This window comes from Callorhinchus milii, unplaced genomic scaffold, assembly GCF_018977255.1.
Source record: "Callorhinchus milii isolate IMCB2004 unplaced genomic scaffold, IMCB_Cmil_1.0 Scaffold7, whole genome shotgun sequence".
Taxonomy (NCBI): Eukaryota; Metazoa; Chordata; class Chondrichthyes; order Chimaeriformes; family Callorhinchidae; genus Callorhinchus; species Callorhinchus milii.
In genome coordinates, this window is record NW_024704748.1 from 10,976,486 (window position 1) to 10,991,761 (window position 15,276).

At 43.8% G+C, this 15,276-nt stretch overlaps 1 protein-coding gene across 1 annotated transcript in view; it reads right to left on the minus strand.

Annotated features, from left to right (window-relative positions):
• The window catches only part of kcnma1a (potassium large conductance calcium-activated channel, subfamily M, alpha member 1a), a 325,301-nt gene that overhangs the window by 20,234 nt on the left and 289,791 nt on the right, over window positions 1–15,276 (minus strand). Inside the window, exons 21-24 of the mRNA XM_007898488.2 lie at window positions 14,831–14,930; window positions 9,439–9,562; window positions 6,460–6,684; window positions 4,540–4,732 (exon numbers count right to left, since the gene is read on the minus strand). Coding sequence (XP_007896679.1) covers window positions 4,540–4,732; window positions 6,460–6,684; window positions 9,439–9,562; window positions 14,831–14,930 — 642 coding nt within the window. The remainder of the gene's footprint in view (window positions 1–4,539; window positions 4,733–6,459; window positions 6,685–9,438; window positions 9,563–14,830; window positions 14,931–15,276) is intronic.

The window sequence follows — 15,276 nt, forward strand, 5'->3', positions numbered from 1 at the left end:
CTGGGCGTGTTCACACTGGAGAAGAGAAGTTTGAAATTTCCCCACTTCTGGAAAGGAACACACACTCTCTCCCAGGAGCTGTTCCCACATAAAGAGTATTTACCTGGGTCTATTTCATTCAAGGTTGACACTTTGCATAAGAACTTTCTAACCCAATCTCTCTTCCAATTGTGCGACTACTTTGTACACTCAGAATCTGCAAATAAGAATGGCTGAGCATCTCGACGTACGATACTGTTATCTAAAAATTAAGCGCTTGTGAGACCTGCCCAGATAATAAACAGGAATCTTATGAGGATTCCTAAAGGTTATTTCTACCAAAGTTCACAACTCATGTTAACTCGCTACATTTCCATGTTGCCGCTCTTTAACGACCCGGTCGGGGCAGAGCAGAGCCTCTGATGAGCACGTCTGCCCCTCTGGTGTAATCTTCCTTGTCGGCCTCCTCGTCAGTAAGGTAACGAGAAGGAGCCGACCGCAACATGCGCACACGTTTACAGCTTTTAACGAGCTGCCGGTGACAGCAAGTGTATCCCCTGAAGCAAGCGATGTGATCTGCATTAAGCTGCTACAGTAAGATTCATGTGAACAGCATTTCAGCCCCACTAACATCATACGGTGCACAGAAGATATGCATAGAAAACTCATGGGTTCCCTTACCAGCATTCAGCCTAATTCACCTTGTAAATCCTACAAAGTTAGCTCTCAAGGCTCCGCCAAATGCCTACAGTGTTCTCCACCATCTATCTAATTTAGCTCCAAAATCAAACTGCACACGACCTACATCCCTGCACTTGAAGCTCGGTAAAGCTTTAACTATATGTCTACTTCTTATCTTGGCTTCAACTATGATTTATCAACAGGGCAGAAAAGCCAACTTAACAATGTGAACTTCAAATAGCGAATGACAAATAAGAGCCGTTTAAGGAAGCCTTAAAGAGGACTGCATGCAACCAGGGACTGTCACACTGCCTCTGGCAAATAAGTACACAAAATAATTGGCAATCAATTCACCTCTGGATGCTGCTTTTATAGGTTCTTAAGGTTTCTAGTTATCCATCTGTCTGCCCAGTGTGAAAATTGACTTTCAACAACAACCATGCCTTTCTTTATATTGCGTCCTTCACATAGAATAAATAATGTCTTGCAGCATTTCACAGAGCCCGGGACCAGCAAGCAAGCAGGAGGAGGAGGAGGAGAAGGTTGTGGTCAAAAAGATAGGCTTTTAGATGAAATTTAAAATCAAGAGAGGTGGAAGGATGAAGTTCCAGAAGTTAAGAGTGAACTTGTTGAAGACAGATGGTGGTGCCGGATGGTGAAACAAGATGGAACAGGATGTGCAACAAGCATTCATAACACGAATCCCAAACGGCGGGATTAACAGCGAAGTGGTCGTTTTTTGTCCTACCCCAGCCGGGCGCCTGTGAATAAGGATTAAAAGTTTGGCAAATTTTTTACGAACCAGGGCAGATGTTCTGGTCAGCTTGCTGGTTCATTCTAATCTGCTTTTAGCTTTATTCAACGGTTTCCCCAAGATGCTGAGAGTTTTCAAAGATGGTCTGCTCTCAGCCTCAATCGTGGGCAGGACTGGGTCAAACTGGCCACTGTTCACATCGGATTGGTCACAAGAAAAAGTTAACTCCTTCAGAACCAAACTCAACTATCTGGGGAACGTGTCGCTGCTGACAAAACCGTGACCCATTACAAGACGGGCTCTGATTTCACAGATCTCAAACTCCAGGTTCTATTTTTCAAGCCCAAATACCATCAGAACAATTCTTCAGAATGTACCAAGGCAGCAGAGCAAAAAAACAAAGGTTCAAAGTTGCAAAGGACAATTTCAGGACAGATATCAGGAAGTTCTTCTTTACTCAGTGGGTAATTAACGACTGGAACGGTGGGAAAGAGGTCAAGGCCTCGACATTGGACTCATTTAAAAAGTAGCTCAGCACCGAGACAGGAGGCTGGTAGGGTGGCATTTCTGGAGGGATGAGATGAGAAGGACTGAAGGACCGTCTTAATCCAAACCATTCTTGTGAGGGGAGCTTCACTATCTTTAACATAACATATTCTGTGCAACTGTGGTGTTCAAAGGCAGAAAACAAAATGAAACCAAAGTGTAAGTCAGAACACGTCACCTTATAGACAGCATGATAATCAAAGCCTAGTTACATCATCGCTTGGAAAATTTAATGGAAAACAGAGTTAGGTGCTGCCATATGTGACCAGCCGGTAGTGCAAGCAGAAAAAGGAACAATTATCTTTATTTTTACAGCTCCCTTCACGCAGGATAGCATCTCGGAACACCAAAACAATGTATAGGACACCGTACGTTTCTGTCCAGGCTTGATGGAAATGTGCACTTCCTTCACGCATCGAGAGGAAAAAGCCCAATCTGTTAAAAACTCCTATTCTCTTGGTTGTCGACTGCAACTCCCAAAGGCCTGTTCACGCAGCTGGACTGGACAAGATTTCGTACAGAAACGACGCACTGTAGGGAACTAGCCAAAGTATCTGCTGTTGCTGCTGCAACTGTCTTATTTTTTCATTTGCTCTCTGCATACAATGCCAAATACCAATGAACAACAAAATAATCCTTGCATTTGATATAATCCTTGAAAACTATATCGCCGCCCATTCGGTCCAATGCAGCAAGCAATAAAGCATTGCAAACGAGAGAAACGTAAAGGTAAAGCCTTTCTCAATCTATTCCCTGAATGGCTTGCTGTAGAAAACTTCTTATACGTAGACACCAGGCTAATGCACTTCAACCTGCAATTACAACATTACTGAACCATTACCCACTTAAACAATATCATCTGAGGGAGTCCTCCTGGTCTCATTAGGATTTTAAGGGTTATGTGGTTTACTTGCTTTGTGTTGGTGCTCTGAGGTTGTAATTAGTAAATATATACCAGCAGGGTAGCTCGATTTGCCTGGCTGAAAGTGAGTAAAATATTAAAATTAGAATATCCAAATGTTATTTTGCAAATGATATTTTTAAATGGGGTCTGTACAGCAATCATAGGCTTCATTTAATTAAGATTGCTGAGCCACTTAAAAAAGCATCAAAAAGGGCCAAAAGTCATTCTAATAAGCTACCAAACACAATTACACTAATAACAATGGAGCTTTAAATCTATTCCAGACATTTGTAGATGTACTGTGCATGTCTGCACTGTAATGTCAAACATCGACAAACGGGACTGCTTTTCTGAGAAAAATTAAGAGCGGGCACGTAACAACGAGCCTAATATTAAAGACTCTGAACATTTTCAAACTCTCAAAGGAGGTATAAAGTGCTTTCATAAATATTTCAGAAGCACAATAATTTCAACGGTGTTATTATCTATTGCACTGTTAGCTTTCTAATACCACTTCTTGAAGTTGCTGAGTGTTATTTAGCAATTGTTGCAAATCGATTTCAGTAATTTTATAAACAGCCTTAAGCAGCAGTTGATATTTTACCTGTTGCTAAGCAACCGCTGTAATGCATAGTCATCTGTATAAATCATTAGATTTTGTTGAAACAAACATTGATCCGCTGGTACGTTTTAATTAAATCATTCTTTTTTTTAAGATTCAAACAGTACGACAGCATGTTGTACAGAATCAGAGTTGGACTACCCTTAACAACACAATTCAGTGTCTGAAGGCAAACACAGAGATTAAAATATTTATAACGTGGACTGAGAAGCAGTATATAATGGTCGAGTATACCTCACTGCTGAGGCCTCACAGCATACATTTGCCATTTGCAACAATCCCCCATCATTTCTCACTTGCGGCTTACGGTTCTGTATGAATAAGAACCGTATCAACAATATTTTTATTATTATGTTTTCGCTCCCCAGGCCCTTTAGCTGCTTTAAATATTTCCACTATCTGGTGCACGAAAAACAAATAACTGTGGAAGCTGCCCACAAAACAGAATCTACATCTTATCTGACCAAAATATCTTACAAGATCAAACTGTTTTCCATCTCGTTCTGTGTCTGGATAACCCGGTGCAGCCCATCTGCAACAACCCGAGAACTTTGACGCAGCTGGTGCGCGGGATAGACATGCAATGGGTTGAAACGTTAAAAGATTAACCTGGCGCAAAACGTTCGGAACTCTCTGCAAACGCAGCTTGGAGAAACAACTGGCGATTTTGCAACCACTCCCATCATCGTGGCCGTGAATAAAAATGTTGTTGCGAAATTTGACGCGCATGTTAAAAAAAAAAATTGTTCTTGAGGTTTGAAATCGCGTATCGACCCCCACTCCTCCCCATCTCCCACTTCCACATATACACTCCAGTTTAATTGTGCAGGGCTTATCATTAAAATTCCCTTTTCAAAACTCCTATCGTGCTACAAGCTATTCTTTTCTATTGCTGCTTATCGCCATCCTGTTTAAAACATCATAGCAGTCAGTTGGCTTTACTGTCAAGTAAAGCAATCTGAGACCGTTTGAATTACTGAGTGAGGGATATTCTTCTTGCCAGGTCTTGTCGCCCGCAGACATAGTAGGCAAGTATTATAGGGCAGTCCTTACCTTGGGAATTAGCCTGCAAGACCCCTATGCTGTCATCAAACTGCATAGATTTGATGTTGAGTGACGCCAAGATGCATTCTTTGTCCTGCAGCGAAGTATCGTCAATATTGTTCTGATTGGCCGATAGTATAACGCACATGTCGCAGAGGTTGATGTTGACAGCCCTTAAATCAGCTCGGCTTAATGGTGTACCCTTCAGCGAATAGAAAATAGAAAAACAAATTAAAGATCAAAACTGCAGCTACGGGACAATGCTTAACAAGTCGTCTTTTATGCTCCGACATTAAACCGATGTAACTATAGGCCGGGGAATTGGAGATGTACACTTATCTGAAAGGGTAGTTGGTGCTGATGGCAACTCTCTGGTTCATTGTTTATACTCAGTGAAGCCATTAAAAGCAAATAAGAGACAGGATCTTTGCCAGCTTTCTAGATCTGAGTCGCTGTTGCCAAGTGAATAACTGTGAGCAATCATTTCAAACTGGCAAGCGCTGGCATTTGGAATGTGTGAACTGAATGCCAGTCAGCTCATCCTGACTCCAAAATGTCAAATGACCACTTGCGGCAGTCTGTAAGATTCGGGCTGACACACGTGCAAAGCACAACCTTACCTGTATGCTAGACATGCGGTTCGTCGTGCCTGTGCTGCTCTAGAATTCACAGGGTCACTGTTCCTCAGTACCTGAAAGCTTCACTCCTCATTCTTTTGACGCTGAACAAGTAGTGCGTATACGAGCCCTGCTATTCAGCAAATGCCAATTCCTTAAGTCACTGCTAAATGCTTTCTATATCAAACGTGCTGCTCTCGAAACAAACATTTAAAAGGCAGCCCTTGGCTTGCAGCAAACTTAAAAGAATCTCTATATTTAATTCTCGTTTGCTATCTTTTTTATATTTTACAGTCAATTCACTTTACAGTATATTCTGTGAAGCGCTTTGAGATGTCAAGAAGTTGTGAAAAGCGCTATATCAAATGCAACCATTATGATTATTATTATTATCTCTGCTTTGTGCGGTTCTCTGGATTTTTTTTTATACTCTGCTCCTTACTTGCCTTCTCTTTCACTCACTAACCTATCTTGTATAATGGAGAGTCAATCTGTTGGCAGAGCGGAGGGCCACCAGGATGAGGATCCCAAAGACAATGTTAATCCAACAGCTATAGAGCATAAAGCACAGATAGAGGACGTGGCCTTCTGTTTATCTGACCGTCTCTCTCTCTCTTTGATCCATGAAAACCCTGTCCTATATTCAGTTTTTTTCTCCACTATCTCTCTTTAATATCATGTGTCTAGCAGGGGATTCATTTCACTCAGTCCCTGCTCATCCACATAACTCTACCCACCAACCTACCGGTTTTGCAGGGAGTCTGTTCCAAGTTGATATCCACCACACAAGCAGGATGCCTGAAGCTAAATACCATTCAATACGCATAAAATCACAAGATTAGTTTGGATCAAGAAAGCCCTTCGGCTCATCTGATCTCATTCCTCTGGAATACGCACTCTTAACTGTCCTCCCATACCAGCATTGAGCTGCTTTTTAAACGAGTCCAGTGTCGCGGTCTCAACCACACTTCCTGGCAACATGCTGAAGCCATTAATTACCCTCTGGGTAAAGAAAAAAAATCCCTGACATGTGTCCTGAAAATGCCCTTTGCAACTCTAAACCTACAAACTTTCGTTCTGCTGTCTCAGGACATTCAGGCTTTACTTTTTCAATTGCATCAAAACTTTTATACATCTGTATGAGTCGACTTCTCTAAAGACTGAAGAGCCTGAGCTTGTCTAATTAACATACATACGCAAAACATTCTTTCTCTACTTTTGACCTTCCGTGACCAGTGAGGTGTTACACTAACCCAAACTGTTTAGATTTTCCTTCAGCACCTGTGTAATTTCAAACTTCACTAGGACTTACCGCAACTATCGTCACCTTAGGGAAGTTGTGAAGTGTTTCCCATTCTCGTTTCAGGTATTCCAGTGCGCCCACAAATACAATGTGCTTCAGTTCATGATAATGAAAATTGCTGGCCCGTAAAGGCATTACTAAATTCCGTAAGCCCACCAGGGCAGACTTTGAGTCCCCAAATATACACACCACCACGTGTCCGCTTAACACCGTCATGGCAGCTTCACTTCGGGTCTAGAGCACAGACAAAAGATCATGGTTAAAGCCAATATATGAAATCCATACTCATTCACATAAGTTCGTCCAGTATACACAAAGCCGCAGTGGAAAATTTAACCGTTTGAAACATACTGCTTGATGACTTGGTTTTAATTTTTGTCCTTATATGGAACCACAGAGCCCAATACTCACTGATAGCCCTTTCAGATTCACCCATTAATACCTCTGACTCTCAAACAACCTGAGGAGAGGAACTTTTGAGTTGGTGGCTGGCTGTGTTAAGGGAAAGGGTAAGAGACATTGCACGCAAGAAACATTAAATTATCCTCTGCAAAATAAAAAACCTGCAATGTTTCAGATAAGTTTATTCCCCACAATTCTGCAAGGATATATTGTGGAAAGCTCAATTTATTTCCAGGATAAGGTCACTTGTGATTGACAAAAGTTCTCAATGCTCAAAGAATAGTTAGACCTTGCAACAATCCTCACCATTTACTGTTTACCAATATGGACCTTGTGCTATGAGCAGTGGGACTGCACTACCACAAAGCTATAGGTGGACGATTAGCTTCAACCAGTCAGGATTAGGCCCAGATCGGGTCTGATTCAACGGGATGTCATCTGCACACTCCTTCTAAATATAGTCACTTTGTCAGAGTTGATTCCATCAGCTCTGACAAAGTGAGTGCAGTATCCCATTGTTATTTTTAAAACAAAATAACATTTAAATAATTTCTCTATTCTGCACAGCATCCTGAGGGTGGGGAGGTATGTCCACAGCTGCCCATCAGTGCTGGCTGTACATTTGCTATCACAAAAACTTCAATGAAGCAAGCTGCCTTCCTGATTTGTCCTCTACTTCAAAGTTGACAGCTTGGGCAAAAAGTCAGGTAAAATTATTGGCTCCAACTCTTTGTGCCTTCCAGGCACAGGGTAAAATTCCAGAGAATTTGCCTGCTCACTCCCCTCCATCAAATTACTTAACAGAGCAAAATCATTTTAACTTGAAATGACAATGAAATGCAACAGCAAGCTAGGTGGGACAATGTGTCAGAAACCCCAGGAACTGCACCTTTTCAAACAAAAGGGAAGAAAAATCTGTGAAAAAGAATGACACAAAAGCTAAATGTAAAATTATTAAAAATCATCTCTGCATAGATCAGCAACAGTCACATGGAACATGGTTTAATGCACGTAACTTCCTTGTTATGTAAATGCCAACAGGACAATTGCGAGACGTAAATAAAAGGATCTAAAATAAAGTGCCTGCATCTATTGCAAAACAATGAGGAAATAAATGGTGAAGAGTTAGCTACAAAAGACGGTTACTGTGCGTGTGTCTTTGTGCCACTTTAAATCTTTTCAATTCTGCTGACTCAAAAAAGGACGATCAAATCTTCTCAATGGGTAAATGAACAAAATGGGGTATTAAATCAAAAAGAGCAGGAAGTTCCCAAATTAATCCACTACATGTGTCGAGTGAGCTAATCTCAGTTGCGGAGGCTGCGCAGGCCATTACAATTCACCGCAGTCTCTCTGAACTATGGAGAGAGAGAGAAACACGACCAGATCACCATCCAACAACCCCAGGTGGAAAATGTGCACCTAGAGTTACGTGTAGTTACATCGGAGTGATGAGACATGGAAATGGGTCGCTCGGCCCAACACGTCCGTGGCTTATGCTCCCCACGAGCCACTCCCTGATCTCAGTTAGGGTGAGGGACCGAAAAGCAGCTAAATGCAAGGAAGAGGAAATGAAAGCAGCCAGGGTTCCAACTCCTGATCACTATCCAGTGATACTTTCTGGAAACTGGGCGTCCATCGACACCAGTGAGGACAGGGCCAGGCCCAGCGATAGCTTGACCCCAACCCCCACCCCCTTGCCCACGTAAAATAGCCTTATGTCACTGATTCACCTGTGACGGATGGTCATTGTAATCGGGCACATTGCAGCCGATGTTCTCTCATTAGGCTGACAATAATCCACTCGTCCATACGCACGTACATTTAGTTCCCACGGTCAAGGGAACATATGGTGGTTTCGCAGCACATCTTTGTGTGTCGTACGCTGTTAACCTGTGACTGTTGTTATTTGTCTTTATATTAGGACTGCCCATCAGAACAGGCTTTGAACCGTGTCTCTTTGAAGAAAGCAGCTCTCCAACAGAGACTGTGCAGGTTAGCATGGATTTCAAACCAGGACTGCCACTTTGCTGCAAATCAGTGCAGTGATTTTACAAATGAGAAGTGGCATTTATGCAATCAATGAATGCAATGTGGTTTTTCTGGCCGGTCGCTGATAAGCACTGCACTGAAATGCAGAAAAAAGACCTGGGATTGCTGGTTTGATTGCAATTATTTGACAAATTTGTAGCTCTAATTGTATTTGCATGGCTTCAATGTTTTCAGCCGGCTGAAACCCCATTGACGGAACTCGCTTACACTTTCCCAGTGCGCAAAAGGTACCATTTGTGAGGAACGCAACTGATCCTGGTCAAAATAAATACGTTCCATCAAAGGAGGACAAGAATCACTGCAAATCAGCAAACAAAGGGTTAGGTCAGAAGGTGGTGAACACTAATGAAGTTCAGGGCTGTTGGTGGCAGTTTGCAAAACAACACGTCAGTTTTGTTCTTACGAGATGGTGAGAAGTTCAGTATATGTGGTTGTCAGCTCCTACTAAGTAAAACGTCCGTTACAAGTAATTGGGGAGTTGTGTCACTCTGTGCCACCCAATGTCACTGATCACTGCCACTTCATGATACCCACCAGAATGACCTTTTCGATGTCCTTCGGCAGGCACCAGTGAAACATCCCGGTGGAATCGTATTTCTTCACATTAGCGTCCATCTCTTCAATCTGGTCATTTCCCGGAATTAACAAGGGGTCGTGCCTGCAGAGACACAAATGCAAGAGAGGAGCTGTCAGTCAGCCTTGACATCGCTCTCAATCTAACTTCAATCACATGACTAGTCACTACCAGGCAGGCACGCTTAATGAATGCGGCTCGTTTAATTTACTAGCAATCCTATTACTCGCAGTCCTTATTCCGAGGCACTGCAACCCTCACCCCACCCCCAAAAAAATTATCAAAGGGCTCACATTAGCTGCTGCAATGAGGTGGAATAGATAGAAACAGAGCTTCATGCTGGCATGAAGATGAAAAGCCAATTACATGCTTTTACCGCATACGACTTCTGATGCCTTTCGTGGTGCAATAAAAGCTTTAACAGGGAGCACTTGAAATATTTTAGCAATTTTGCCCCATCATATTTTGCTTTTGAAAACTGGAAGCCATTAAAGTTTCAGCGAGTGTCAGTTCCAAGAGCAGATTGATTAATTTACATCTGCGTCGTGAGCAGATGATTTTTATTCTGAAGAACATCGGGTATAAAAGTGGTCATCAGCATCTGCCACCTGGCCATCAGTGACAGCAATTCTAACATTTCATTGCGTTCGGCACATCTATCATTTCCTCAGCAGCTGTCATCCCGCATCTCTATCTTGAATATTCAGCAATAGAGCTTTCAATAGAAACCTTTTCACCCCCGATTCAGCTGAAGCTCTTTCACAATTCCCATTATTTGAAATTCCAGGACGTTTTTTTTAAAAAAAATAATTATAATGACAACGTACCTTACACTTAGCCATTCCTACATAAGATATACTTAAGAAATGACGGGAAAAAAGGGGGTACGATGGTCCTGATTATTCACTCAAAACTACCTAAAATATCTGCCTCTTCATAAAACGAGGTACATTTTTCAGAAAAAGATGTCTGCGGTACTTTGAGCTGTTATGACCAAACACTATATTTCTGACATAATTCAATCCCCATAAGTGCTAATATACAAAACGACTGTCTACGCAGACATCTCCTCCTCCCCAACCCAACCCGTGTGCACACTTTATTAAAGTGTCAAGATTCAGTGGAGTGTCCAAAAAATGCTTTCTTTTAACTCTTTCACCCATGTTGGTTTCCACTATGGTTCGTTACCCCCTCACGTCGACCTGCGTGGGACTCTAAATCACTGCCTTGTAATGACGTGTTCGGTTCTTAGCACGAAGTTCTGTCTCTCCGCAACTGTCACAGGCTGGCACTGCAGACATTTGAAAATGCTTAGCTGGGATTCGCAAAATTGTCGTGGAGAAATACGGAGAGGGAGGTCACCGTAAGCACGATCAAAAAGGATTTCTTTAGGCAGGAGGGGGCAAGGCAGATTAAGGGAGAGAGTTCCAGAGCTTCAGGGCGTAGTGGCTGAAGGCATGGCCACTGATGATGGAGAAGAGGAGACGAGCGACAAATAGCAGGCCGGAGCCAGCCGAGCGGAGGGGCAGGTGGTGAAGTGGGGGATAAACAGGTCGGACAGGTAGGGAGGTATGAGGGCATGCAGCAATTTGAAAACGAGTGAAAGAATCTTGGAATCGATCTGTTCGGTAATTGAGAGCCAGTGGAGCCTGGCAACAGCAACAACAACAACAACAAGATTCCATTTATAAAGCGCCTTTCACGTCAGGAGGACGTCCCAAGGCGCTGCACAGTTGGGTCAGGACCCGAGCAGGGGGGAAATGGTGAGGGGAGGGAAGGGAGAGAGCGAGGAGGGGGGAAATGGTCAGGGTGAGGGGAGGGAAGGGAGGGAGCGAGGAGGGGAGAAATGGTCAGGGTGAGGGGAGGGAAGGGAGGGAGGGAGCGAGGAGGGGGAAGAGAGTCGAGAGGGGAGCTGAAGGCTCGGTCAAAGAGAAAGGTTTTGAGACCGGCCTTGAAGGAGGAGAGGGAGGAAGCGGCGAAGGCACTGGGGATAGAGTTCCAGAGCCTAGGGGCTGAGAGGCTGAAGGCCCGACCACCGATGGTAGGGCGATTGGGGCGGGGGACGTGGAGCAGACCGGAGCCGGAGGAACGGAGGATACGGGCAGGTAGGTAGGGGGACAGTAGGTCAGAGTGGTAGGAGGGAGCAAGGCCCGTGGATGGCCTTATGGGTGAGGATGAGGATCTTGAAATCAATCCTCTGGGGGATGGGGAGCCAGTGGAGGCGAGCGAGGGTGGGTGTGATGTGATCCCGAAGCCTGGTGCGGGACAGTACACGAGCTGCAGAGTTCTGAATGACCTGCAGCTTGTGGAGGGAGGTGGCGGGAAGGCCGGCGAGGAGAGAGTTCCTATAGTCCAACCTTGAGGTGACAAAGGCGTGGACCAGGGTTTCAGCAGCGTGAGGGGTGAGGTAGTGCCGTAGTCTGGCGATGTTCCGGAGGTGATGGAAGGACCGGTGTGATGGCGATACCGGATTTTGTGCAGGTGAGTATCTGGGCGCTGGAGTTTTTGATTAATTGGAGTTTGTGTATGGTGGAGCTGGGGAGAAAAACGAGGTGTGCATTGGAATAGTCTAGTCGGGAGGTGACAAAGGCATGGATGAGGGTTTCGGTTGCGTTGGTTGTGACAACAACAACAAGATTCCATTTATTGAGCGCCTTTCACGTCGGGAGGACGTCCCAAGGCGCTGTACAGTTGGGTCAGAACCCGAGCAAGGGGGAAATGGTGAGGGGAGGGAAGGGAGGGAGCGAGGAGGGAGTAGAGAGTCGAGAGGGGAGCTGAAGGCACGGTCAAAGAGAAGTGACGGAGGCAGACAATCCGGCAGAGGTGGAAACAAGCAGTCCTGATCAGGGAATAGAGGTGTGATGAAATGGAAAGCTGGGGATTGAACCTGACGCCTAAGTTATGCATGGGCTCCGTGAGTCTGAGGGAGAGCCCGGGGAGGTTGAGGAGTTCAGATCTGCAAGAGAGAAGACGATGACGGGAGCCGAAGAGTATGGCTTCCGTCTTGTTGACATTCAGGTGCAGGAAATTTGCGCTCATCCAGACCTTAATGTGAAGCGCTTTGAGACGTCTTGAAGACGTGATAAGGTACTGTATCAAATGCAAGGATTATTATTAATAATGTCCATCAAACACGCTGACAGGACATCAGCGGACTGGGATTCTCAGCTAGAGGAGGAGAAGTAGATTTGGGTGTCATCCGCATACATATGGACGTTGACCCTACATCTGCTGATGACATCACCGAGAGGGAGCATGCAAGCCAGAAATGTATCATCAAATCTGTGAGCGGCAGTGAGGGCAGAAATTGTGTTTAATGCAGTACGAGTGTACAGCAACCTGTGCTGTCTTACAAGCGACAGCCAGGAGCAAAACCACAAAGCCCACCGGGCCATGTAACCAGTGGGGGTTGGTGTTTTATTCATCAATCTGACAGTCCCAACCTTCCATTTTCCGAGGAAATTATTCCTTCTAAAACCTCGTGTTCATTTCCCTTCAAATTCCACACTCACGCTCGCTCAGCCCTTCGCAATCATCGTGACAAAACATTTGTCCATTAACATCTCAGTCGTCTAGATGTACGCAGTCAGTACAGGTGCTAATAACTGAGAAACCATTTAGTGATTTTACACTGCGGCTGAATATTTCATGATGCTCTGTGTGTTTCACCATTCAGTCAATGGACCTCTGTCACTTCAATCTCTTCTGACTGCCTTGACTGGTGCTGAAAAGCTCCACCAAGATAGCTATCTTTCACAAACTGTCACTCATCGCAGCCTGTCACTGGCAAACTCTGCCGAACACTGTTACTCACAGGGAATAACTGCGACATTTGTTGCACCGTAATGCTCTGTTCTGATGGATCTGAACAAATGCGTTGTGATTAATAGACCTAACATTTGCAGACTACAATTAGAACGGGGTATCCGATGACCTTCTGCAATCCATCAGAAGAGTGTTAATTTCATATAAAGAATGTTGGGCTGGCACTCGTTAGAACTTGTTATAGTGAAGGCTCAAACAGTTCTGTGCTTGGTGTTCAAGCTGCGTTTAGCAATTCCAATTTGATGCTGACTAGACAGCACTAGCAGGGATGACTATTCTCCCTCAGTCCCACTTCGCCAGGCAATGAAAGCAAGCTGCTCTTTGAAATGTTGAGCTCCCATCATGCAAACTGACAAAGGCATGCTTTTCAAAACCCACATCCAAACTGTTGATCATTACTTATTTACAATGGCCTTGAGGCACATCTGCCTGTAAAAACCATATTTGATACAATATATACCATTTTTTTCACCTTTGTGCAATAAGAACCCCTTAGGCTGCTTTAAACCAGCACTTCATATTGCCCATAAAATGTACCTTGTAATTCCAAAATATGTAATATTTAAGGTATGATATATCTTCGGGAAACGAATTTCTGAAAGCCCGGGTGATTCTCTGTTCAGTAATTCCACGTTTTGCTGAGGACTACAACTTGAGAAAGCTCCACATAGCACAGAAGACCTGTCATTCGACTACCCGAGGGCCACTAATATAAAGGATTACCCTACAGCGGCAAAAGTTCGGCACAGCTTTGAAGCATGCCAAAAGAGTGCAACCCACTCCCCAGAATTATTACTGCGCAGAGATCAAAAGAGGTTGGTGCATATTTTACTTGGTAAACAGGGACCTTCTGTTCTTCTGGAAAAAAAAGGGTTTGGAGCTTCTGTAAACCCCAAGCAATTTTCTTGTACAATTGTTTCATATGCTAAGTGGATGAAGCTGTTTACTTGTCAAACACCGAGCGCAGGTTAACCCGTGACACGGCAACAACCAAATGTTCCTCTCACTCATCACCAGCTCATAAACTTCCCGTTACCTAACCCGCCAATTATTTAGCTCTCCCCCCACCCCCCGCCCACTCTCTCTCTCTTTGGAGTCAAAATCAATTAATGACAATTTAATGCAAAAGGACAAGATAAAAGGAATGTAAAAATTTGGGTTCATTTTTCATTGTTACGATACATCTCACATATGGCCTCAAGTACAGAAAACAGTACTCCAAGGGACTCGCAGACACAGGGAATAGCCTGAGGGAAGATAACCGTATGAGTCTTTCTGATTGGTTACTGCTGTCATTAGTGCCATTGCTGTTTAAGAAATACATGTGGACAGACTGAGGTGACAGCTGAGAGTTTAAAGCCTGCATTCTCTCTAACAGCTTTGCCTACCCTCTTTCATGACAGAAATTTTTCAGCTCTATCATTAACCGCTGACAGGCTGACAGAATAAATACTTCAGCCTTTAAGGATTTTTCTCGCTTGCTCCCTTTCTCTTCAGACAGAGAGTTCTTTAGCTGTCTTTTCTTACCTCATCAATTTGGGCGAACCGTTGGGTGAATTTCGCATGCCTCCGTTGCGCTGCTTTTTTTTGGGTGACAATGCTGATGGATGTTCATCTTCAACTGCAACTGCAAACATACGGAAGATGTGAGATTAGGAGCCATTTTCAGAAGGATATGAAATGGAAATTAAATATTTAAAAAAATGCATATTTAAACAGAAAGTGACTCATTATAAAAGTTAAAGATCTCCACTATATAGCAATGAACAGTTACTCGGGGAAAAGAAAAGAAAATCAAATGAGGACTAAGTACGGGCTAACGTGTTAATCAAAAACAAACCAGTTCAAAACCCTAATGGCATGACTAAGATAATCTAGCACTCAAGATTCCTAAGCACTAAACACACACGCACACACGATATCAATTAAAGGAAAGTGGAAAACATTTTTTAATCAAAACAGGACGCACAGGG